At 31.3% G+C, this 25,296-nt stretch overlaps 3 protein-coding genes and 2 pseudogenes across 7 annotated transcripts; 1 reads left to right on the top strand and 4 right to left on the bottom strand.

The window, feature by feature from the left end:
- Positions 1-1,746, top strand: LOC145183495 (uncharacterized). Its single transcript, XM_090084596.1, has 3 exons — positions 1-100; positions 441-555; positions 958-1,746. The coding sequence occupies exon 3, from the start codon at positions 968-970 to the stop codon at positions 1,577-1,579; it is 612 nt and encodes a 203-aa protein (XP_089940722.1). The 5' UTR covers positions 1-100; positions 441-555; positions 958-967; the 3' UTR covers positions 1,580-1,746.
- A 495-nt stretch (positions 1,747-2,241) lies between these two features.
- On the bottom strand, positions 2,242-11,481 carry LOC145182815 (uncharacterized). Of its 3 annotated transcripts, none has more exons than XM_090084593.1 (9): positions 11,330-11,481; positions 8,643-8,723; positions 7,450-8,539; positions 7,239-7,364; positions 7,115-7,149; positions 6,928-6,993; positions 3,823-3,931; positions 3,159-3,274; positions 2,242-3,058 (listed from the first exon to the last, which is right to left on the bottom strand). In XM_090084593.1, exons 3-9 carry the CDS (start codon positions 7,634-7,636, stop codon positions 2,504-2,506), a joined length of 1,194 nt encoding a protein of 397 aa, XP_089940719.1. In that variant the 5' UTR covers positions 7,637-8,539; positions 8,643-8,723; positions 11,330-11,481; the 3' UTR covers positions 2,242-2,503. The 3 variants fall into 3 exon arrangements, with proteins under 3 accessions (XP_089940719.1, XP_089940720.1, XP_089940721.1); XM_090084594.1 differs by lacking the exon at positions 11,330-11,481 and adding an exon at positions 9,256-9,406; XM_090084595.1 differs by lacking the exon at positions 11,330-11,481 and adding an exon at positions 9,256-9,395 and having other exon boundaries at positions 7,450-8,560.
- Positions 11,482-14,790: 3,309 nt separating this feature from the next.
- LOC149889951 (uncharacterized) lies at positions 14,791-16,122 on the bottom strand. The gene is made up of 3 exons (XM_090084597.1): positions 15,901-16,122; positions 15,124-15,348; positions 14,791-15,003 (listed from the first exon to the last, which is right to left on the bottom strand). Exons 1-3 carry the CDS (start codon positions 15,998-16,000, stop codon positions 14,975-14,977), a joined length of 354 nt encoding a protein of 117 aa, XP_089940723.1. The 5' UTR covers positions 16,001-16,122; the 3' UTR covers positions 14,791-14,974.
- A 5,313-nt stretch (positions 16,123-21,435) lies between these two features.
- LOC149889950 (zinc finger MYM-type protein 1-like) lies at positions 21,436-23,887 on the bottom strand (annotated as a pseudogene). Its single transcript, XR_016451840.1, has 2 exons — positions 23,368-23,887; positions 21,436-23,257 (listed from the first exon to the last, which is right to left on the bottom strand). The product of XR_016451840.1 is annotated as a zinc finger MYM-type protein 1-like (transcript).
- LOC149889949 (uncharacterized) lies at positions 23,749-24,425 on the bottom strand (annotated as a pseudogene). The gene is made up of 3 exons (XR_016451841.1): positions 24,228-24,425; positions 24,010-24,120; positions 23,749-23,920 (listed from the first exon to the last, which is right to left on the bottom strand). The product of XR_016451841.1 is annotated as an uncharacterized LOC149889949 (transcript).
- Positions 24,426-25,296: the final 871 nt, after the last annotated feature.

Genomic DNA, 25,296 nt, shown 5'->3' with positions numbered 1-25,296 from the left:
TTCGTTCCGAAGCACTTTTCATCCCTTCAGAAAGAGTCTGGAAACAAGATAGTTTAATTTTTTTTGTGAAGCTCATTTCAGAAAACTTCCAAGAAAGAAAGTAAGTTTATTGCCAAAAGCAATGCAAAAATCTTCTTTGAAGTTAAAGATCGTAAGAGAAAAAATAACTGTCACACCTTTATGATTTTAAGATTTTTAAATAAAGGCTACGATTCTTTTCCCATTGTTTTTCATTTTTTCTTTGAAAGTTTTCATTAGGACAATTTTTTTCTATTTGATTCAAAGCAAACTTTATTTGATTATCGATGAGACAGGGTGATAATTTGACTCATTTTTTCTCCTGAGGTCTTCGATTCTTTTATTAGAATCTTTCTTAATACTTAACAGAGGTGATGTTTATTTCGTCAATTTCTGTAAACAAATAACATATCCTTTTTTAGATACTTCTCAATACAAACTGTGAACTTTCTTCGCCAAAAGTGTTATTAAGATTAAAAGTTAGAACCAATCATCCGAAGGTCAAAAACGGAGCTACTTTTTCGGAACTTACAAAATGTGAGCCCTTATGCTTTACAAATTTTAATTTTCTTTTAAAACTCGTTTTATAAAACATCCTGGAAACAAAGTTGGTTTATTGTCAAGAGCAACTCAAGAATCTTCTTTGAAATTCTTTTATTATAACTTTATTAATACTTAACAGAGATGATGTTTATTTCGTCAGTTTCTATAAACAAATTTAGACAAACATTTAGTGTTCCTTATGTTACTATTTTTTCACTAAAACATAAGAGTTTTCTTTGAACATTTAAAACCAAACAGTTTTTGTAGCAACAGTAAATTACAAAATATAGTTAAAACAATTAAAAACGGATAATAGATATTAAAATTTGTCTTAATTTTGTTATGTATATTATAATTGTTTTTTACTTTTGGCTTTGAATGTTTATTTTCATTTAGATTTTTCTCAATGCAGACTGTAAACTCTTATCTATATTCGTCAAAAGGGCTTTTCGGGTTAAAAATTAGGCCTAATGATCCAAAAGCGAAAACCGCAGTTGATCTTATGAAACTTTCAAACTTGAAGCCCTCAAGCTTTACTAAAGATTTTTCTATTGAATCAAGTGCTGAGCTACCTAAAACTGGACACAAAATATCAGCTGAAGAATATCGCTGTTATGTAAGAGAAGCGGGAAAGAAATTTCTCTGTAGAACTAGCAGTGAATCAGAAAGGAAAACGAAACATCACACGTGCAGCGAAGCCTATAGAAAACGAAGTGCAAGCTTTTCTTCAGAAAATAAGAATAGAACTGGCAGTGAATCAGAAAGGAAAACGAAACATCACACATGCAGCGAAGCCTATAGAAAACGAAGTGTAAGCTTTTCTTCAGAAAAAATGAATAGAAGCGAGTGTTGTCCAAATGGTTGCATTGAAAAACGCCGCGGCTCCTATCACGCTTCATACGATCCCATGAATACAGTTGTAAAAGACAACAACCGAAGGAAATCTCGACAAGAAAGTTTGTTTCAAAAAGTTACAAATGCTCAGAACTGCACATTTAAAGCAAGTGTTGTCACATAACTATACAAAAATAAGTTAATCGGTAGAATCCAGATTTTCAGAATTTATCGCCGTTATTTACCGGATAGGAGAGATAACAAAAAATAAAGGAAAAAACTTGCGAAAACTTTACAATTTCAAAAACATGTATACAGTGTTTTAAGAAAGATGGTTTTAAAATATTAAAATATTTATTCCATTTTTGGGGGAAAAAAGGTGTGGAAAGTAAATTAAAGAGATGTGTAATCGAGAAATTTGCTAAGATATGTTGTAATTTTTCAAGTAAAAAAAAAAAATGAATTTTTAACAGTTCTCAAGTAAAACACGCAAAAGAAGTAAATGTTCAAATGTTTTTAGGGAAAAGAGGAAGGATTAAATTTTTTAAAATATATTTCATAACATTTAAGCATACTTTATTAGCAGCAACTCCACGGGTCTTCTACTTTTACATACTTTTACACACGGGTCTTCTATGACTTTTTACGTGAAAAGTAACCGACAATGTTTCAGAAATTTTAGGTTTGCTCGTTAAATTAAATGGCGCTTAGAGCTAATTATTTCGAAATTCAAGCTAAAATTATTTATTAGAAATTTCAGACCGAGTGACTATAAAAAAAGATAAGACAAATGCAAAATTACATTAAAAAAAAAAACGAACAAGAAAAAACAAAATTAAGAGATAAGAAAATAATTTGAAAATTTTTTAAATATGGTGTTGTATATAAATTGATCAAGTTAAGATCTATTAAAAGTTAACACAAGAACGTTCGACTATAAACAGAAAGTAACAACAAAGAAAAAATTTATTTTACAAAATATCAAAAAAGTTTCTCTCCAGCAAAATTTTATAACTGTAGTTTTCCTAAATGAATTCAAAATGGTGTTATTGCAAATTTTACGGTTGAACAGAGAATACAAATTTCGTTTTAAGTATTTTTTTTTTTTTCACCAAATTTCAGTTTCTCTAGAAGAGGTTTTTGCATCACGAACCGTTAAAGAGCTTTCAGTTCTTATTTTAGAAATATTTCTTCGAGGTTCAACGTTTATTTTCGAGCTTTCAGCCTCGCTTGCAAAAATATTGTAACGAAGTTCTGCATTAGACTCTGAATGGCGTTGATTATTAGTGTTGGCATCTGATAGATGACTTTCAGAGCGTCTTTCACTGCCAAGAAAATTAGCTCTATTATCTACGATAACGCTATTGGTAGCTTCAATGTTTGTATTGTTCGTAATAGTTGCGGCGGATAATGAATTCGTATAAGTGCCGTATCTATCCAAATTTCTGTTAGGGTTACCAACAATAAAATGATTCGGAAAATTAGCGGATGGAAAATTTAAGGCATCAGTTGGATTTTGAACGCTGTTATTTGTTACATCAGTATTGTTTAGCTCATTGATTAAAACGGCCTGAGGATAATCATCATTTAGATTTGGTACGGATGTATCACCACTCGAGGTTACTTTAGTTAGATCAAAACGGCACGTTGGACAAGTGGATTTCTAAAATAAGTTCAAATTAAGTGTGAAAGGGAAAACCCATTAATTGACTAAAATAACTTTGTTGGAGAAAAAAAAAAAAAAAAGAAAAAAAAAAGCTCACTATGTTTAGCCAGTTTAACACGCATGCGCTATGATAGTAATGATTACAAGGAAATTGTAGAATATCTTCGTTAATAATATATTCACCAAAGCAAATGCAGCAGCAAGCCTTTGAAGCTTAGAAAAAAAGCCAAGTTATTACTTACTAAAAACAATTAAAGAATGTCGAATGAAAAAGTATAACCCCTCGCTTTTGGGGAAAGGAAACTTCAAAGCAGAATTTATAGAAGCGTATAACTGTTAAGTTTTCAGGAGCTCCTTATTTACAAAATTATGAACAGAAAATCATCTAATAGTGATATCAGACGAGAATCAGCTTCTTATGTCTAATAATAGATATAAGCTTAATTAGAATTTTCAGTTTTAAGAACTTTTCCATTATAACAGATATGGCACAAGAAAAAGGTTCTAAAGATACCTAACTAACACACCTAAATAACACACCTAATTAACATACCTAACTAACACACCTAAATAACACACCTAATTAACATACCTAACTAACACACCTAAATAACACACCTAATTAACATACCTAACTAACACACCTAAATAACACACCTAATTAACATACCTAACTAACACACCTAAATAACACACCTAAATAACATAACTAACTAACACACCTAAATAACACACCTAATTAATATACCTTACTAACATACCTAACTGTGAAATCGTTACTTTGACTTTGGGTAGTGAATCCAAAATATGCTGAGGGGTCGGCTTCTCTTCATCCCCAAATAAATGATTGGCCAGTCTGTCGTATAACATCTAAAAATACATTTATCATGGTATTGTCAAATAAAAATGGTAGAATTTACAGTGTAGCTTCAAATTCAATGGTTTTTTTTTTTTATCTTTTTTTATTTTTTAGGGAATTGTTTACACTATACGAATATATAAAAATTGATAAGTAGCCTTTTGAAAGTTTTTTAATAAATCTATCTTAACAAAAAAAACAACAAAAAAACACCTGCTTTTCACCTTAAAATTGAGGAAAAATAAAATGAGTTAAATTTTGGTAACAATTGAATGTGGCACTTGCTGAATTTGATCTGAAGCATCACTGAAGTCAATTTGACATTTCTTTAACTGCTTTGAGTTTTTAGCCTCGTTTTGCTTTACTTCCTTGAGTACCTCAGATGTACTTAGAAACTGATCTTCAACTATAGGAATGTCGACTCTTGGTTTTTTTTTTTCAATATTGTGGCACTGCAAAAGATTTTCTATAAAGTATTGCAATTACTCTTCAGTGTAAGTTGTTTGCATTTTAAAAAGTATGAGTCATTTTAACTTTAAAAATCTTTAAATAGATAGCAAATGTTATCATATTTATTTATGTTTTAACTAATTAGTAATTTAGCCTCTTTCACCTTAATGCTAAGTGTGAGCAATTAGAATGCTTACCATTCCCCCAATACACATTTCCTCAATTTTTCGCTCATTAAATTTTTCTGAATTTCCAAATTCAATTTTTAAAAGAGAATCTTGATTGTCATGGAATTTTCTACAAAACTGCATTTTTAGTTTAACAAAAGTTAATTTTACTTTCGAGAGTTTCAAAAGTTAGTTTCTTAGGAAAAAAAACCTTTTTTTTTTACTGGGGTAAGAATTTTTAAAGTTTGCTAAGGCACAAATAAATTTCTAAAGATAATTTTTACTCCTTTAGAGCAGAAAATTCTCAACAGTGCAATGATACAACTTTGAAAAGATTTTTAGTTTTAGCGTTAAGTGCAAAAGAAACAAAATTGCTAAAACACTTTTTTTAATTTACTCTTAGTTTACTCTATTAACAAACAGGTTTATGAAAAAACTTTGTAATTTTTAATTGAAATTATTTTTATAAGAATTGTTCTTGTTATAAGTGTAATTCCATTAAAAATATTATTTAATGAAATACAGGGTGTCCCAAAATTAACGCAAGATTTGAATTAAATAGAAAACACAGTTTTTAGTCTTTTGATTGTTATTTTTTTATTGAATCATAAAGTACATAGGATAGAGTTATTTATGGAATAACACATCGGGCATATGGCCTCCACGGCTTTGCATGTACATATGCACTCTTTTGTTGAAATTTTTCATGACCATTTTGCATAAATGTGGCTGAATTTTGTTGATGCAGCGTTTAATCTCCTCCTTTAATGCAAGGGTGGTTGTGGGCTTGTTGCCATAGAACTGTGATTTCAAATAACCTCATAAAAAGAAATCTAATGGTATTAAGTCACACGATCTAGGGGGCCAATTCTGATCACCAAAATGAGAAAGTACGCAACCTGGAAATGTCTCATGCAGTAATTGAATTTTTTTCCAGGCTGTATGGCATGTGGCATTATCTTCTTGAAACCACATATTGGCCACATCAATTCAAAATATCATCCAATTTTGGCAGAAAGAACTGTGTTATCATGTCGCGATATTGAGCACCAGTAACAGTCACTGCTTGACCAGTCTCCTCATTTTCAAAAAAGTAGGGTCCAATTATGCCTCCAGCCCAAAATCCACACCAAATAGTAACACGTTGTGGATGCATTTGTTTTTTGACAATCACATGTGGGTTCTCGGAACCCCAAAAGCGGCAATTTTGGTGGTTAACAAAGCCATCAAGGTGAAAATGTGCTTCATTGCTTAGGATGATTTTGCTCAAAAAACTAGCATTCATTTGTTGATGTTCAATAATCCATTCAACAAACATTCTTCGCTGTGCATGGTCATTAGGCTTCATTTGTTGTGTTAATTGAATTTTATAAGCATTGAGACACAGATCTTGAGTGAGTATATGCTGTAGAGAACTTCTTGAAATTTGTAATTCTTGTCCACGACGCTGAATTGAGGTTCCTGGATTGTCACTGATACTCTCATGCACTGCTTCGATATTGACATTTGAATGGCTTGTTTTTGGACAACCAGTGTTTTTGATGTCTCCAATGGATCTAGTCGCCCTGAATTTTTCAATTAATCTTTTCACAATTGATGAAGTTACAACACTATTGCGACCATATTTTGTATGAAGTTTTCGAACTGCATCTGCCAAGCTTTCATTATTTTTGAAATATTGTTCAATAATGAAGACACGTTGTTCTATCGTGTAACGCTCCTTTTTTACTAACCCTAAACTGTCAGTTGTCAAAGTGTTTTTTTTTAGGGTTGCTAACACTTTAATGCACAAATGGCAACAAACTCAAACCTTGTGTTAATTTTGGGACACCCTGTACATTATCTGACAAAAAATATTTTAATAATTTAGCCATTTTGTGGAAAACGTTTTTTTTTCTTTCTATAGTGATATTTTAATTCTTTCTGTGCTTTTCGTTCTCTCCATTTGTTCCTTAATTTGCCATCCATTTAAAATAAATCTCCTTATCCATGTTTTGAGGCTTAAATTTTGCTATAAAACAAATTTCAACTGAACCCTTTAAATGGCGTGTTTGAAAACATAAAAGTAAAAATACATGATTTAATAAAACGATTTATTGTCAACGCAACACAAATTGTTTTTTAAAAATTGTAGTTTCAGATAATTATTTAAAAAAAAAACAGTAGTTTCAGGTAGTTACTTTGATTTTTAGTCATTACTCATTTAATAAAATTACTTTTAACTCCATTTTAAAAATTCTGTCTTGCTTTTTGTCTTTTAAAACCATTATGCAATCCTTTTACTAACACATCATACTGTTATGATTTCTAAATTCTTGCATTTTGAAATATAATTTTATTATTATGCTCATTAACTCATGTCAAGATAATAACAAAAACACTTTAAAAACCTGTAAAGACACTCCAAAGAAAGAAGGAATAATATTGCTGAATGCTTCCAACTGCTGGTTTAAAACCTAAAAAATAAATTATAAAGTAGCTGCAATGGTATTTTTTGTTAAGCTTTACTAAAAGACTTAATTTCATTAAAAAAAATTAACACAATAAAGAATAAATAAAAATGGTAGAAATTCCCACCTCTAAAACACCCATCTCACCACCAATATATTCATCTAAAAACAAAATTAAAAAGATATTGAAGTATAAATGCAAAATAACTATGATTGAATTTTAAAAAAAATGTATAATTGTCTTTTCTTACAATCGCCAACTGAAGAATCATCAGAAAGATAGCCATCTAACATAAAATCATCCTCTGAAGTGTCAGATGAGGAGTCATCATCAGAAAAATTTTCCATCAAGGAGTAAGGAGCTGCTGAGGAATCATCTAAATGATTGAGAGAAAAGAGGCTTAGAAACTTAAAATGATACTAGTACTATAAGTATTGTAAAAGTTGTTTCAAGCAAAAAACCTGAGTCAGAGTCAGTTAAAAGTGCAGCTAATCTTCCAGATTCTTCTTCTTGATAATTTGAACTAGCTAATGGTAGATTTGGTTCTTCATCAGAATCAGAAACAAGCTCTGGAAGGTCATTAGAAAAAGGATGTTGCTCAGGATTCCATTTTTGCTCACCAACTTGGACATCCAAACTTTGAAACATTTTTTATTCAAGTAACTAAAAGTTTCTTAAAAATTTCAAAACTTCAACCATTTAAAAAAAGTTTCACAAACAGTTAATTCATTCAACAAAATTCAGTTTTATAATTATAATACAAAGCTTTTTATTAGAAGAGCTGTTTTATTACAGTAATTTATGAAGGCTTAAAAATTTAATAAATAAACTCAATAAAAAGCTCAAAAATGTGAGGGGAACATTTTTGTGAAATGTGTCATCTTTAATAATTTTATAAAGTAACTTTATAAGGAAAACCATCTGGACAATTTCCAACACAATATCAACACGAATTACAACAAATAGAATTGGCTAAACCCAGACCTAATGGCATTGAAACTTATCAAAAGGTTTGATTGCATAATATAATTCTTAAAGAAAATAAAGATAACTAAAAAATCTATTAGCTTGTGATGCTTAAAAGAAGCCTGCATTGTTCAAACTACTTGCTAACTTGACTTTTTTCCCCATTTTTTAACTTTCATTTTGAACTGAAACTTTAAAACTGACCCTTTGCATTTTACTAATAGGTATTTAAATATATTTGTGTGTGTATGTGTGTGTATATGTACATACACAGATAAATTTTATCCAAGTATATGAAAAGTATTGAAAAGAAAATTATTGATAGGGTGGTGGATTACAACTAGGGTAAAGTGGTTGTACAAACTGTTGCTGATGAGCATGCATCACTCCATCATACATAAAGTACCAATTATGAACATCAATAGAATAGTCAGGTTCATCATCTTGATGCACAAACTTTGCAGAAATATCTGCTGAACACACTAACCTCCACCCAGATGCTGTAAAATGGTATAGAATGTGAACTAATAAGGCCTCTCCATCACTTCTCTTAATAGAAAACCATGGGTTTCCCTTTAGCTTTACCTAAAGGTCAAGAATTTCAATCTTTAACAGAAAAAGCTTTATTAAAAAAAGTGTTAATTTCTGATAACAAAATTAGAACATTAAGCCTACACATAAGGTTTACCTGATAGGTGATGCCATCTTTGAGTTGCTTCTACTCTTGCTCACCCATTGACCAAAAGTCAGCAATTAATCTCCTACTTAACTAAATACAAAAATAGGAAAGTATATATCTACGTTTTTGAATTATGATGATAACAAAATTTTAAATTGGTTGTTAATATAAAAAAAATTACTTCTAAGTTTTATTATTATTATCTTTATTTTTTATATTAGTTACCAGTTTCTTTTGCTATTAACAAGAGTTATTACCAACTGCCATTAATACCAAAAGAAAACTTGTTAACTGCTGACAACAGTTTACTAATAGCTTTAAGTTAATAGCAGTTAGATTTAATTACTAACTAAAAAGGAATGTTAAACCTTTTTAATTACAATGTTGAAATTATCATATTACTTTTTGATACATTTTATACTACTTTATAGTTGCATTTAATTTTTGTATAGCCACAATAGAAGTTACATATTTGTAAATATATTTTTATCACTACTAATATTAAATTATTATATACTAACAATTTTATTAATTTTAATATTAAAATCTAATACAGAAAATATTAGGCACTTGTTGGAACATTAGAAGACAAAAAAGTTTTATATTAGTTAATTGCACTCACATTAGTTGGCAGTCAGTTGGTAATCATTAGTAGTCAGTTATAATTAGTATGGTTCGAAGACCACTGAAACTTTGTTATTTTTTGTTTATACCAATCACTGAAAGTATACTTCAGTAAATAACCAAATGGTATGCAGAAACTCATAAACATCCTAATATCATCCTAAAGCAGAAATCATGCTGTAATAATGTTTTTATAATGCTGAAAAGCACAAACTTCCAATTCTATTTTTAAAAAAATTCTTAAAATTCCTACATAAACATGAACTGATTAAAACTCTAATTCTATTATAAAAAAAATTTTTTTTTAAATACTTTAACGGTATGTTAAAATATTGTAAAAGTTAAAATAACTTTAAAATGTTTAAAAAATGTATATATAATTAAGTTTATAAATAGTCATTTAGAAAACTATTATGATAGTGGAGAGAATTATTCTAGACAGCAAAAACATTTTATAAAACTTAAATATCTAAAAATTTAACCATATTTCAGATTAAAAACAAAATTGCACTTTGGTTGTTTATACTAAAAAGGGATTTTTTCTGTATTACATTTATACCAAATAAATGGATTAGTAAAAAAAAAAAAAATTCTCATTTACTAAGGGCCATCATCTTGAAGCAAATAGTACTTTTGAGCAAAACAATACAAATTGATATGAGCCCATGCCAGACAGAATTGATCTCATCTTGTATTATGACTTGACTTAAATAAGAAATGACAAGACTAGTGTTGTAATTAAAACGAGCCTAAGAATGATTTACTAAATGAATAAAGATGCATATCTAAAATGAGAATAAAAAAAAACTTGTTCTTTTTCGGAGCTCACCCCTAGTTGTAAAATATTTCAGAAGTCATCTAATTTTTTTTCCACTAAAACAATTTGAGGGAAATTATATTTAACATTTGTTGTTAAAAATGTCTTCTACAATCTGTTATGCCTTACTAGTAAAAAAACATTATTATGGATACTTGCTGTTGCATGAAGAAATATTACTTTTCAATTTGTTAAATTTTAAAGATTATCTAAGTTATTAAACAAATCTGGTCCTTAAAATGCAACTTTCTTGTCCTCTAAATTTTAACAATCCTATTACCTCTACCTAACACATTTTAAGAAAAGAAAAGAAACTCAAAAAAAAGTGAAGAAAAACCAAATGAATCTTGTCATGACATTGTTTGCATTTGCTCTCTAACCCTGGAGCAGCAGAGCAAGAACAGGTTATGGTGAAATGTGTTCAAAACAAGATCAACAAAAGCTGATGGTCACTTTAACATCCAAAAATGACAGAAGGCAAATGAGGTAAAGCTACCATTACTTGCAGAAGTTTTAAGGCACCGGCTTTGCATTCCAACTTTATCAAGAAGAAACAATGCAACAAGAGAACATATGACAAGCCTTAACAAGACAATAGAATACACAATATTTAGCCTAATTATTAAAATTTGAAATTTGACACTGAAAACTTTTAAGGAGTGGTACCATTACTCTTATTGTTAGCTTTTTGATAGATGAATTTTGGTAAATGAGTTTTTGCATGTTCAACTATTAGTATTACCAGCCAATAGAGAATGCAGCCATAGACTCTCAAATCATCATGAAAAATTCTGGTTCAATCAAAGTTCATCAAAACCTATTTGAACTGTTTTTATAAAACATGTATTAGATCACATTAAATACAATTGTGTGAATAGTCTTCCCAAAACTTATACAGGTGTGTAAATAGCTGTTTTATCATATGATAGCCATACAAGTAGTTTTTTCAAAAACTGAACAGGGCAGCTATATGAATACCCTTGGCTAATTAAAACAATAAAAACCTCTTTCTTTATTTTGAAAAAGATGCTTTTGTAAATAGTGTCTAATTCACCATTTTAACTTACCTCTATTATATGCTGAGGAGCATTAAAACATTAATGGAATTTTTATGGCAAGTATTTGATAATATCATTTGATTTTTATTGTTTTCTTAGTTTTTATTGTGGTATTTCACAACATTTATAAACATTCAACAGAAATGACACAGATCACAATGTGACCATTGCATCATTGTTAACACATTTTAAATTACCTCTATCATATGCTGAGGAGCATTAATAAGCCGAATTTTGTCAGTTTCATTTAATAAACGCACAAAAACTGATTTTGCAATGGCTGACTTCTCTTGAACAATAACAAAGACTTGTCATTCACTTTGCGAGAGACATCTTCACCTGTTATAACAAAGAATCCAACAGATGCCATTTTTTCCATGATATTAATTATTAAGTTTCGAGAAGAAACAGCATCAATACCTAGAATCACACACACAAAAAAAAGAAAATCATTTCCATGTCATGTTAAAAAAAAAAAAAAAAAAAAAAAGAAAAAAAGAAAATAAAGAGAAAACACACATTATCTTTAATATATTGAAATTATAGTAACAATGTTATTTTTAATACTTCCAATTTAAGAAAAAACCATGCATTTCTGAAATCTTTACTAACTTTCATAACTTAAATTAACTTGATAAAGTTGAGCGCTGATAACTTTGCAGACTGATTCAATTTTAGGGAGGCTTCACAGTTTTTTTTTTAAAAAGACTGACACAAATACAAATCATGATTGTAATCCTTTTAACACTGATGCTTAAAACAATTTTCATGCTCTAAACACCAATATTTACTTCAGTTCTAAGTTTTTTTGAATAAAATACACAAGCCAATTTTTGCCAAATTTATACAGCAGCATAATTATTTAAAAACATATTTATATAGCAGTATATTTACATAGCAGCATATTGTTTAGATTGCCAACCCTAACAAGAACTAAAGACAAAAGTTTTCTTCAAAATGAATTAGACGAGTTCAATCTGTGTAATTTAAACTAATAAACTGCTCACTAACTAAATAGAAAGTTTAAATCATTTTCTTATGCAATAGCTATTATTTAGTCTAACATGCTAAAAATCAATGATTTGCAAAGACAAAAACAAATAATGAAATTATAGCAGGGTTTTATATATGAAATAATAGGAAATTTTCTATCATATATATATATATATATATATATATATATATATATATATATATATATATATATATATATATATATATATATATATATATATATATATATATATATATATATATATATATATATGTTTTTCCAAAGTGGGCAAAATTTGGTTTTGGAGAGTGAGAAAAGAGCTTGAAGAGTCTGAAGGTTACTATGAAGCCATAGCTGAGAGATCAACTCACAAACAATGGTTTGATTGTGTCAGAACTCCTGAATTCATAGAAAAAGCCCAAGAAATGGTTGACATTAAGGTGGATTGCTTGTGACTTGGGAAGGTCTGAGTCAATTATAAGGACCTGTATGGTTGAGGACTTAAGGTATAAGCCATATTCAGTTAGCAGCATATAACAATATGAGAAAAGGGCAAACCAAAAAGGCTAAAGAAAAGTGGCCAAAGAGCTCTATCAAACTGCTCAATAAGTTGAAGCAGCCCTTGCAGCCAGGCATGATCTGTTTTTTCACTAATGAAAAAAATTTCTTCCAGGTTGATATCATGTCACCTTACTTCACCTTAGTATTTGAAGGTCCCAATGAAACATATACTGCTCTGGATATGAAAGCTTGCTTCTAGATAACCATGTTTGACAACAAGACATAGCATCATGCCATACATCAAGAAAATTGCAAAAAAGGTTGAGTGAGAGTTTTTGTAGCTGTAGTTGGTCCTGATGTTTGACCCCCAAACTTACCAGACTTAAATTCTATGAACTTTTTGTGTGGGATTCAATTGAAAGACAGAGCAACAAGTCCTATACCAAAAGTAATACCAAAGGGGAGCTTTTGTGTGGGATTCAATTGAAAGACAGAGCAACAAGCCCTCGAACAAAGGCAAAACCAAAGGGGAGCTAGTCACCAGGAGTGACAAACTCCTCTTTGGAGTTGCATGAGGACAAACAAAAAATTCAAGGTCTTGTCAAAGGAACCAATCATCAATAGCTGCAAAATATTCTGTGGCCATGTCAAAGCAGTCTTTTATGTGCAAAAAAAAGGTAGTTTAAAATATCAACACTTATTGATAGTTATAATTTCTATAAATATTCTACAACATACAAATTAAATGTTTTATTATTATACAGGGTGACCACAAAGTATCCGCACACGAGACGGTTTCATCTTGTGAAAATATAAGCATAAAAGCACTTATGTATTTTCTTATTTATTTGTTGTTTTTGGTTAATATTATGTCATAAACTTTATTTACTTTACTTTATATACTTTGTAAACTATGTTCAATTGGTTTTTTTAGAATGGTGCGCGTTTCTCCTTATCGTCAATCTATCATCGAGTTTCACAAAAAAGGCTACTCAGCGAGCTACATTCAGAACCGTTTACATGCGCCAAGACGGACAATTTACAACACAATTAAACGCTTTGACGAGTTGGGAACAAGTTCTAATCATCCAAAATCCGGAAGACCTCGAACAGTGATCACTGCGAGCAATGTGAAAAAGGTACGCGATCGCCTGCGTTTGAACCCCAATCAATCTGCTCGAGGTCTCGCAAAGAAAATGGGGATAAAACGAACTTCAATGGCAAAGATAATCAAAAAGAAGCTTAAGCTCAAACCATACAAGAAGAACAAGTCGCAACTTCTTTCTCAAGCAGCTAAAGTCAAACGTAAAGACCGTTCTCTTGGACTTCTGCACCGTTTCAACGGAATTGATTATCGCAACATCTTGTTCACTGACGAAAAGATTTTTACAGTGGAAAGCATTCTTAATAAGCAGAACGATCGAGTTTGGGCAAAATCTCAACCAAATGTCTCGGTTTCACGCAGTTCTCATCCTGCTTCAGTTATGGTATTCGCCGGGATAACGGCTCATGTTAAGACACCGCTCATATTTGTTCCACAAGGTATAAAGGTCAACGGTGACAATTATTTGGATATGCTCAAGAAAGAAATTGTTCCTTGGGCTCAAAAAGAACTTGGAAATCGTATTTGGACGTTCATGCAAGATGGAGCTCCAGCCCATAAAAAGAAGACAGTTCAGGATTTTTGTGCGGCAACTTTTCCTGATTTTATCAACTTTTCTCAATGGCCACCATCGAGCCCCGATCTTAACCCGATGGATTTCTCAGTCTGGAGCGTCCTAGAAGGAAAGGCATGCCAAAAGCCGCATAAAAATATTGAAAGTTTAAAAAAATCACTACTGAAAGCTTGGGATTCTCTGGACCCTGCCTACTTGCTCGCCACCGTCGAAGCATTCCCGAGACGCCTACAGGCCTGTTATTTTGCTGATGGAGGAAAATTCGAATTCAATCTTTGAATCATAATTGTTATAGTTCAATAAATGTTTTAAAATAAAATTTGTGTTCCAAATACTTTCTACATGCTTTTTATTAAGCTCTTTATCTGTGCGGATACTTTGTGGTCACCCTGTAGCTTTTTAAATGAGATATACAAGTTTGCAATAATCGGAAAGCTATAAAAAACTTTGTGATAAACTAAAAAAGTGTTATTTGTTAAACACACACCTAAAGTTTACATCTGACATTTACATCTCAGAATCCCTAACCCATATGCATGCTCATTAAACTTGTCAACAAATTCTTTAAGAAAAAAAAAACAGTACTTGTAACTTCTAAGAACTTTTGATTATCAAATTGAACAAATTGATATTGAAAATACCAAGTTGATAGATCAACACTTCTACTTAAATCACTTGAAATAAGTCGCTATATCAAAAACTAAAAACGTAAGAGTGTCTTAAAATCCTCAATCAACAGGCTCAGTTCAGAAAAACTCAACTAGAAAATTACGACATTCATCTTCTACAATGAATGACTAATAAATCTTCTATAGTATACCTGCCACCCCATACTTCCTAAAACCTGCAAGATAGCACCACACATTAACTTGCATAGCTTTAGCTTTAGATATTTTATTGACATAAGGTTTGCCAATGAGCTTAAAAGAATATGCTTTAACTGAATTAACATTATTAAGGTCTTTCAATTTAGCCTTTTCTAGTGATATTCCACTAAGCCAATTCTGTTGAATAGCTGAACCCACAGCATCCAGTTCATTTTTACCTAAAAGAAAAGAATCAATAGTTATGATCCTTTTTGTGAGTTAGATATTCCATTCATAAATATCAGCTATGTACATTTGGTTATGAATTGTGAAAAACTTTATTTAATTTTTTTCTTATAGTTATTTCAATAATACATTTATATTTTGAACAAAGTTGTTAATGATTTTTTTAATTGCAGTTCTTTTAAGATACACACACAAATATTCATAAAAATGGACAAAATCAAATCTCTGCTCTAGACTCCATATGAAAAAAAAAAAATTACTTTCATCAAGAAAAAGACCAGGGATTTGTAAACAAGATCAGTATAATTTGAAATTTCAAATAAATCAAAACTGTTTCAGAACAGATTAGTAAATAATTTATCAATGACCACATTGAAGTAAAAAATTCTTATGAAAATTATAACAAATGTTTTCCAAAATATTAAAACTTTCATCATAATTGTTCACACTAGGTTAATTGTAAATATAAAACTTCAGGTAAGATATATTTACGATAACACAATTATGTATATACAATGTATAAATATAAAACATAATACATTTACCAGGATATAATAAAATAAATGTATTCAGACCACTGATTGCTATTGACATATGACTAGGTGTAGGAAGATCAGATAAAGGTAGAGAGCGGGCTGTACCCATTGTACTTTCTTTACTGATACTAGGATAAAGAAGTTAAAATTTATATAGCTTCATATTTTTTTATTATTGGTTTGTCATTCTTCCTATTTACTATCAATATAGACATATTACGTCATAAATATAAAGTAAAACTATAATACGGAATAACAATTCGCAAAAGAAAAGATTTACCGGGGGTATACATTTTAATTTTTGAAAAAATACTTTCATACATAATGATGCTGGAAATAAAATAAAAACTGATTAATAAATAAAAAATAAAATGTAAATTTCTTGATGAAAAATATATAAAAACTTACGTACGCAAAATAAACATGTGCAAAAGATTATGAAAAAATGTATATTTATTGTAAAAAAAAAAGAAAAAAAATCCCAGTAGAATCATTGATGATAAATTTCCTTCTTAGAAAGAAGTCTTATTTTTAAACGCGTGTTGCACTCGAGTTTTAAAGAATATTGTTCTGTACATTTTAAAAAATGGTAAGTATGCTAAGTGTTCTATGTATGTTCAGTTAATTATTTTCAGTTAAAGTAAAAACACGTGTTTTAAAGATGTCGGAAAAAAAAAAATCAGTTCGATAAAAATTCATTTCAAATCAAATCTTTAAATTGTTGTGTAGCAAGAACTAAACTCATTTATGTTAAATAATGTGGTTATACTTACATACATAAAAATTTTATACCACGGTTGTAACTTGAGAATGCATGAGCAGAAAGGCATCACCTCCTGCTGAACTCTTAATAATTCAAAAATGGAAATACTTTCCACAGTTACTTTATCTGAAAAGAGGACTGAGTAGAGCCATTTCCTTCCTTAAATGCCACATTTTCTTTCAACACCGTTGTTGATATGACCTTAGATAAGTTACTATACTTAGTTACGCTGAGTTTATTGAATGGAGTATCACTGGAATTTGAGCAGGTAATCCAAGCAATACGGTCATCGTTGCATGATGCGTATACATGCTGATAAAACTATAGGATGAGGCAAAATTAACTTCCCCATTTGGTTTGCTTATAATTTTGAAATAAATGAAAGATTTTTGTTTTTTTTTTCAAATAGTATGTTTATTTAGCATTTAAATTTTTTGTTTGTCAATTTTTAGGTATTTCAACCGGTATGTTTATTTCTTGTCGAATATTGTTTTTCAGTTGATCTAGAGTTCGTGGTTTATTCACGTACACCTTTTCTTTTAAATAACCCCATAAAAAGAAGTCTGGAGCTGTTAAATCAGGTGATCTTGCAGGCCAATGCAAATCACCAAAACGAGAAATAAATCGACCTGGAAAAAGGTCTTTCAAAATCCGTGTTGTTTCTTTGTCTGTATGTGATGTGGCACTGTCCTGTTCAAACTACATATTATCCAGATTTTGTTCTTCCATTTGTGGCATTAAAAAGTCTCGGATCATTTGTCGATAATTATCACCAGTAACAGTTGTTGTTTGTCCATTTTCGTCTTCAAAAAAATAAGATCCAATGAGATTTTTGGCATGAATAGCGCACAAAACTATTATTTTTTTGGATGCAATAATGTTTCATGAATGACTTGTGGGCTTTCACTTCCCCAGAATCGAGAATTTTGTTTTCTTACATGGCCACTGAGATGAAAATGTGCTTCGTCACTCATTATCATTTTTTCACTAAAATTATCAATTCCTCTCGCAAGATTCAAAATGACATTACTGTACTTCAAACGCTGATTATGGTCTCTAGGCAATAGCTTTTGCACTAACTTTTGCACACACTTTTTTGTAAGGGAAAAGGTGTAAATCTTTTTTCAAAATTCGTCGAAGAGAGCGCTGAGAAATGTTTAATTGTTGAGCACGTCTTCTTGTTGATGTTTTTGGTGACTCTGCAACACTTTCACGAATACGAGCGATATTTTCTTCAGAACGGGCGGTTCTTGGTCTTCCTGAATGGTGAGAGTCTAAAGTTGTTCCATACTGTTCAAATCGATTTGATAAAGATCGAATTGTTTTCTTATCAGGTGCTGATTGATTACGATGTCTTTTTCGATATTCTCGTTGAGTTAACACAACTGAGTTATTTTTTTGGATAAAAATAGTCACGATTTCTGCACGTTGTTGTAGATTGAATTGATTCATGATTAATTTTGTGCTATTCTACTTTACAACTGTAAAAAAAATAACGACAGTTAATATCAAAATAAAAAATAACAGTTCTTTCAAATAGGGGAGTTAATTTTGCCTTACCCTGTATATTCCAAAAGTTTCCTCTGTTAGTTTGCAATTATTAATTACCGTGGCAGTTGCATGTGCAACTTAATTTATCTCCTTTCCCGAAACAACAATAACAAATCGATCTTTTTTCTCTGGTCCACTATCTGCGCACCAAGTAAACCACAGATTAATAGCTTTATAAACTTTGAAAAGTGAGAGAAATTCATGTGCACCTTTACCTGATATTACTATTTTTTGTTTACCACAAACTTTTTTTAGCTCCAGGTGTCTGGAGATGCACCAATAGGAGATGCAATCATTAACTCGATTGAATAATAATTTCTCGAAAGTAGACTCCTCTAATTTGGGAAAAGAGACGTCTATATTAAACGCACATATTAAACGCCAAAATAGACGCATAGTATATATATTTGTAAATTAGGTAAAAAAAAATTTCTTTTAATATTCAATTGTATTATGTTCTCACTATCAATTTCGTAGTAATAGCGTTAATAACCCAGTTTCACTTGTTTTGCTGTTTTGCTCTCTGCTTCCAACCGTTAATATAAGTATTCAACTTTTAAGTTAGTTAAAATCGTATAAGTCTTGATCACCAGAATCAACTGGTCGTTAAAAGACTATATATACCTCGAGGTTTGTATCAATCTTTTTCTCTTTCATTTGATGCTCACAAGGCTATCTATCAATTTTTGAAGGTTTCAGTATAACAATATTTGCATGTCATGTTGAGTGATTAAGTTGCACACTTTTTTAAAAATAATGAAGGGAGAATTAAATTAAAAACAACGATCAGAATTAAACAGTCAGAAGAAATATTGATTAAAGAGGAATAAACAAAAGTTTTGAGCGTTTCAAATAAAGAAGAAAAAGAAGATATATTCGTATACAAAAGAAGAATAGATATATATTGATAATTGATAGTAAAGATATATTGCATAATAGAATATATTGAGGGTGGTAAACAAATCTTAACCCTTTAAAGATGGAACCTTGTCCAGTTCTAACCAAATAGTCCCCAAACCCTCAACCTCATAACCATAGAACCCATATCTCCCTAAATCTTACCACAATCATACTAACAACACACATATAAAACACTTATTAAGAACACTTCTCTCACAATATGTTAAGCACTCATCATTACACAGTAAAACGAGAAACTGTCAAACGCCAGCTTCCTTTACGTCCTATTATGCTGTAAATGAAACATACGCTGTTGGTGGCTGTATCTTTGAAAAATTGGACTCGCATGACGATTCATCTTACAAAGAAAAAGATTTTGACTAAGTTCTTTCCTTTTACATCTTAGATGCAAATACGTAGACAAGTTCTGTTTTTGCTCAAAATGTCAACATTAAATCTAAGAAAACAAGCTATAAAGAAGAAAAAAAAAAGAAAAAGAAAGCAGAACGTTAGAAACGTAAAACCGAAGACGCACTTTTTAATGTAACAAAATAACTCATCGATTTTAAAGCCAGTCTTTAAAAAGGTTTTACGAGTTATAATTTAAAATATTTCTTTTTTAATCAATAAATTGTAGTATCCTTTTGCTGATTAAAAAGAAATAATATCTTGAAAGAGATTACAGCAAGAACAATGGTTCCAGAGAATAAAATAACAGCACAGATAACAAAAAAAGGAGTTAAAGGTACTTTTATGTTCCACAAACAGAAGTTATAAAATATTTAAGAAACATCATTAAAACAAGCATAACTTAGGTGAAGGATCGTTAGTATACACTCTAAACTTGTTAGTACATTCCCTAAGCTTGACCGAGCGTTTCGATTTAGCCGGGGGAAATATAGGAAGAAGGATGGGGGGAGGGGAGTTTTTTTAGTAAAGTTCAGATTTCTATCATTATTATTTTATTTGCCGGCAAATTACAAAGCTATACACTTTTCGAAAACATTGCACTATCTTTCTAACGATGCATTATGATTTAGTGGTTATACTGATATTTAGTCGAAAATTGATTCGAGATGAAGCGTATTTTTGCGCCACTAAACGCACTTTTTCTGTTCATTTTCAACTTTGACATCAAATACCCCAAAAACTTTGCATGCTAGAAACTTGAAATTTTGGCTGCTTTTTTTTTAAATGAAATACCGTGGTGTGACGTAAGAAAGTCCTAGTTTTCGATATCTCAATTTATAAGAGCGAATTAATACTAAAAAATAATGAATTCGAATTCTTGCTTTTTGATAATATTGTAAAATAATGAATAAATTTTCAGTTTTACCCTATTTTAGGCGTGAATACATTCAAAAAAGTCTTAATTTAAGCTGTAATATAGTTCGAGGTGATGACAAAAAGAAAGTACTATCATTTTGTTTGGAATAAAAGAAAGTCCTAATAAGTAAAAAAGAAAGTCCTAATGTTTACTATTATATATTTCTTGAAGATCAAAATGACTAATACACTAAAGACATTTGTTTTTCTGACAGAGATTTATTAATTCTACCTTTGAATTTCATTTTCTTGTACACTTAACTGGACTTTTGTAAGATCAAAATTTTCTAGTAAAAAAGAACACAAACCACAGCATTTAAATCCATTTGGTATTAAAGTTGGATTTTCCTGTGTTTTTGCAATTGCAGTCTGGAGCAGGGGTGCAAATGTCCTTTTTGGTAGAGCAACAAGGTTTTGCATTCTCCATTCTGTGACTATGTCTGTCCAAATATCTTTTGCAACATGAAAGTAAACTCGGTCCAATGGTTGTGCAAAATGGGTGCAATTAGGTGGCAAACAAATGATTGCAATACCATTTTCTCTGCGAAACTGTCCCAAATCTAAGGTCAAATGTGATTTGTGGCCATCTAAAAAAAGAATTATTGGCAATAGGACACTATTTTTCCTTAAAATCTCAATAAAAGGTCCAGATATATAATCATAAAATGTTTGGGACATCTGGTAACCTTTGGCTGATTTACCCATAACCCAATCTTTAGGAAAGTCAGCTGCAATTTCTTGTGGAATTCGCCGTTCATAGGGATACAAAACCAAAGGTGGTGCAAATAAATTACTTGCATTTACTGTTATCATAACCAGGCCCGCCGCGATCCTTAATGACGCCCGGGGTCAAAATTTTACTTGCGCCCTATCATATCAACCGAATCCAAAAAAAAGTTTGAGTACTGTCCAAATGCTAATCTTTTTTTACTGAATTCTGAGGGCGTGGGTCGAGGAAGTCTCTAATAATTTTTTTAATATATTAAAAAAGAAATGCACAAATAGACATGTTATTGAACTTTATTTATATTGCAAGTAACTGTAAGTTTTAAATGTAATAGATATTTAATGCTTCAAGAGAAGTTTACTCTCCGGGCTTTATTCATAGCAAAATTCGTAATGACCTCGTCGTAGCACAGACTTTTTGCAAGATCGTGTTCAATAGATATAACTAGGAGATTAGTTAGCCGGTCTTGACTCATTGTAGATCTTAATGTTGTTTTTACGAGACCAAGCTTACTGAAAGACCGCTCTCTTTCGGCGATGGAAACGGGAATCGTGTTAAAAATACGTAACAAAATGTATATTGATTCGAAGAGAGGCTCTAGACCTTTCTGATAGATTCCATTTAATAGTTTCATTGAAGTGAGATTTTCTTTTGGACCGAAAAGATTGGCGCGCTTCAGAGTATCCAGATGACGGACCTCTAAAATAAGTTTGTCTTCATCTACATCACTCACATAGATTTGCGCCAAAGTTTTACATTTCTCCTCCACGTTAGGTTGTTTAACTTCTTTTTCTTCACTCGACCTACTATTTGATTCTGAGAGCCATAGGAACGAGAAAATGTTCGTCATCTTTTCTGCAGCTTGAAATCTGTCTCTCATTTGTTGAATTAAAGTATTGAGAGCGGTGTTGAATACGTTCACCTCAAACTGCTTTTCATCGTTTTCGTAGGAATGAACTTCGTTCCTTGCTTCTTCGTAAAACGATTTCCTCTTCCTTGTCCTTTTTTGAACTAATTTTGACTGAAATCCAAAGCTTGCTAGACCGGAGGCAACTAAATGTGCTTCATTAACTAATTCGGGCCAAGAAGATCTAAATCTAGTAAGATCCTCGATAAGAGTCCTCATAAGTTTCATCTCATCATCTAGAGTAATATTTTCTGATTGAAATGACACGCTGACAGTTTATTGCTTGAAGTGCTTTGAACCAGAAGGTTGTCATGATAATAAACTCAAATGACTGAATCCATTTCTCCAAAGATTTTACGTATTTCAAAATATCTCCAGTTAAATCAAGATCCCGAAGTTTCTGCAAAGAAAGAAGAATTTCTCGGGGTCGCTTAACCAACGGCTTTACAGCCTCAATGCGTACACTCCATCGGGTTTGCGAGGTTTGATGAAGAGACAAACCAGTCGTCTCGGTCAAGATTTTCCATCTTTTTAGGGCTTCCACTAAAAAGATTTTAGAGTAACTGAATCTGGCCAAAATAGTTCTTCATTTCTACAGAAGATTCAAGGGAGTGAACACCAGCTAGGTTAAGGTTATGAGCGCTGCATGGCATGTAGAAAGCTTGAGAATTTCTTTGAAGAATGATCGCTTGTACTCCTTTGTACACACCAGACATGTTGGCACCATTGTCGTATCCTTGACCTCGGCAGTTCTTCAGATCGATGTCGTTTTGCTCCAAGACGTCCATAATTAGCTTGGCAATATCTGCACCTTTCTTTTTTTCGAGATTTTCGACCCTAAGAAAACGCTCCTTAACCACCCATCTTTTATCAATACCATAGTAGACAAAGCGGAGAACAAAGGCAATTTGCTCAGTATGAGAGACGTCAGGCGTTCCATCGACAAGAATGGAATAGTAAATTGCCATATGAACCTCTTTAATAATGGCACCGCGGACAATTCTTCCACACTCTTTGATAAAATCATTTTGAGAACTCCAACCCAAATAATGAGCAACAATTTGTTTAGATTCTTGTTGGCTGCGAGAAACTACTTCTAGGTGTAACTGAAGAGTCTTGTTGTGCTTTGCGAGTAGCTCTATAGTTGCAAGAAAGTTGCCGTTATCGTCATCACCAATCATTTTTGATGAGCCTAAAACAAGAATTATAATTACACATATAAATCACGACTTTCTGTTTAATTAGAGCGCAGATAAATTAAAATGTAAATATAAATATAACAATTACCGTTCATAAATATACCTCTAAAGCTAAGGTTGCGTGATGCTAAGAAGAGAATTACATCTAAGATGCACCGCAGAATTTCACGCCACCTAGCTGCATCATTTCTTACCAATTTATCTAGACTTGAATCAAACCCACACTGATTTTCCATGCTTTCCAGCGCTGTTTTCCACTTAATGTAATAGTCTCGATGGCGAGGATTGTTTTGGTGGCTTTTTACTTTGTCAGCTAGCTTTCTCCAGTTTCCATTGATGCCACCATTCCAACGTAGAAGATGCGATTGATTACCAGCCCCGCAAGCTTGCTTGCTTCCGAAAAGTGAGCACGGAAGGCAAAGAAATATTTTAGAAGTTGCACTCCAAACAAGCCAATCTCTGTTTATTTTTTCCCCATTGCGAGTTATTTCGTGGAAAACTGATTAAGGAACCTTAATTTTGTTCGAGTCTCTCGGAAAAGATGAAGGATTTTTAGGAGGCCCCTGAAGAACAACTGCATCACGTTCTACTTTAGACATATTTTCAGCCCACAAAGTAGGATCGTTTGTACTAATTGCCTCAATCTTATCTTTACACTATTATTTCAAATAAATATTTAAATAAGTATATTACTTACACAAGCTCAAAATGATTATTAAAAGAATCTTTGCAAAGCAAAATTTACCAATTAATTGTTTCCATTTTCAACTCTTGTTGCCGATATTGTGCTACTTGAAGGAGGCAGTGCTTCTTCTGAGCTCAAAAAATTTTCAAAAGACTCATTTCCAAAGCCATCCTATAGAAAATGAAGTAAAAGATTTTAAAATCTCTTGATTTATATAGCAATAGTATAATAGGAAAGGTATATGAAAAAAAAGGTTATGTTTAAATTAATGAACTTACTATTTCAAAAGCTTGACGTGTCTGGGAGGAATTTGTAATAATCAATGTGGAAACAGCAGGCCTATCCCCATCTCCTTTTTTTGTAGCTCGTATACCACAACCTTCGAGTGTACGTTTATTTTTTTGCTCATTTGCTGTCCTATTTGCCGCATTTTTTCTGTTTTGACAGCCAGAATCTTTTTTCTTGAAACTGAACATGTTTTGTTTTTACAAAACAGAATAATTCAAGTATTAAAGGTACTCTTATGTTACTTAGCGAATCTAAATGAAGTCTTGGAATCTCAGTTATGCAATGTACTTTAACTTTTGTTGATATATATATATATATGTATGTATATAATAAATATAGATATACATGTGTTTTTTATAAACAAAGCAGCCATTATGAGTATTTTCCCGCAAAAGTTTTGAGTAGTCTCAGACTTCCGCATATTCGGATTTCGAATTCGGATAATGCTGTATTGCTGAGGCAACAATTCTTAAACTCCTAATTTTAAAATATGTGTCAAGTGTATTGTTACAATAAACTTATATTATAAAATTAAGAGTTTTTTTTTGAAGCCCTGTGTATCTTTTTTATTAAAGTAAAAAAAATTATTGTCATGTGTGCGCCCCTTCTGATCCTGCGCCCGGGTAAAAAGTACCCAGTAACACCCCGCACGCGGCGGCCCTGATCATAACTGAGAAACTTTCTTTATCACTATTTGCAGTGATGTTATACAATCGTTTATTTTTTTGTCCAATTGCATTTTTAATAGATGGACACAGATCAAAAGATGATTCATCAAGGTTCCAAATTCGATTACGACCCTCAAACACAGACAATAAATCATTTTTATCCATATACTCTGTTATTATTTGGAACCACGTTTTAATATCTTGTTTGGAAACAAGTATTCTGTGTTTTGGATGAGCCTTTCGAATTTAAAGTGTTGAATGTCTCTTGAAAAAATTGCTTGCCCAATGAGTGCCAATTACTTTTTGGTCAAGATTCATTTTATGTGCTAAAATAGATATACCCTTAAGAAGAAGTTTCTTTGTGACTGACATACCAACCTTGGCCATATCA

This window comes from Hydra viridissima, unplaced genomic scaffold, assembly GCF_058129835.1.
Source record: "Hydra viridissima isolate aposymbiotic clone 2 unplaced genomic scaffold, HvirCarnegie_v1 scaffold_4, whole genome shotgun sequence".
In the NCBI taxonomy this organism is placed as follows: domain Eukaryota; kingdom Metazoa; phylum Cnidaria; class Hydrozoa; order Anthoathecata; family Hydridae; genus Hydra; species Hydra viridissima.
This window is presented reverse-complemented; position numbering and strand designations above follow the sequence as displayed.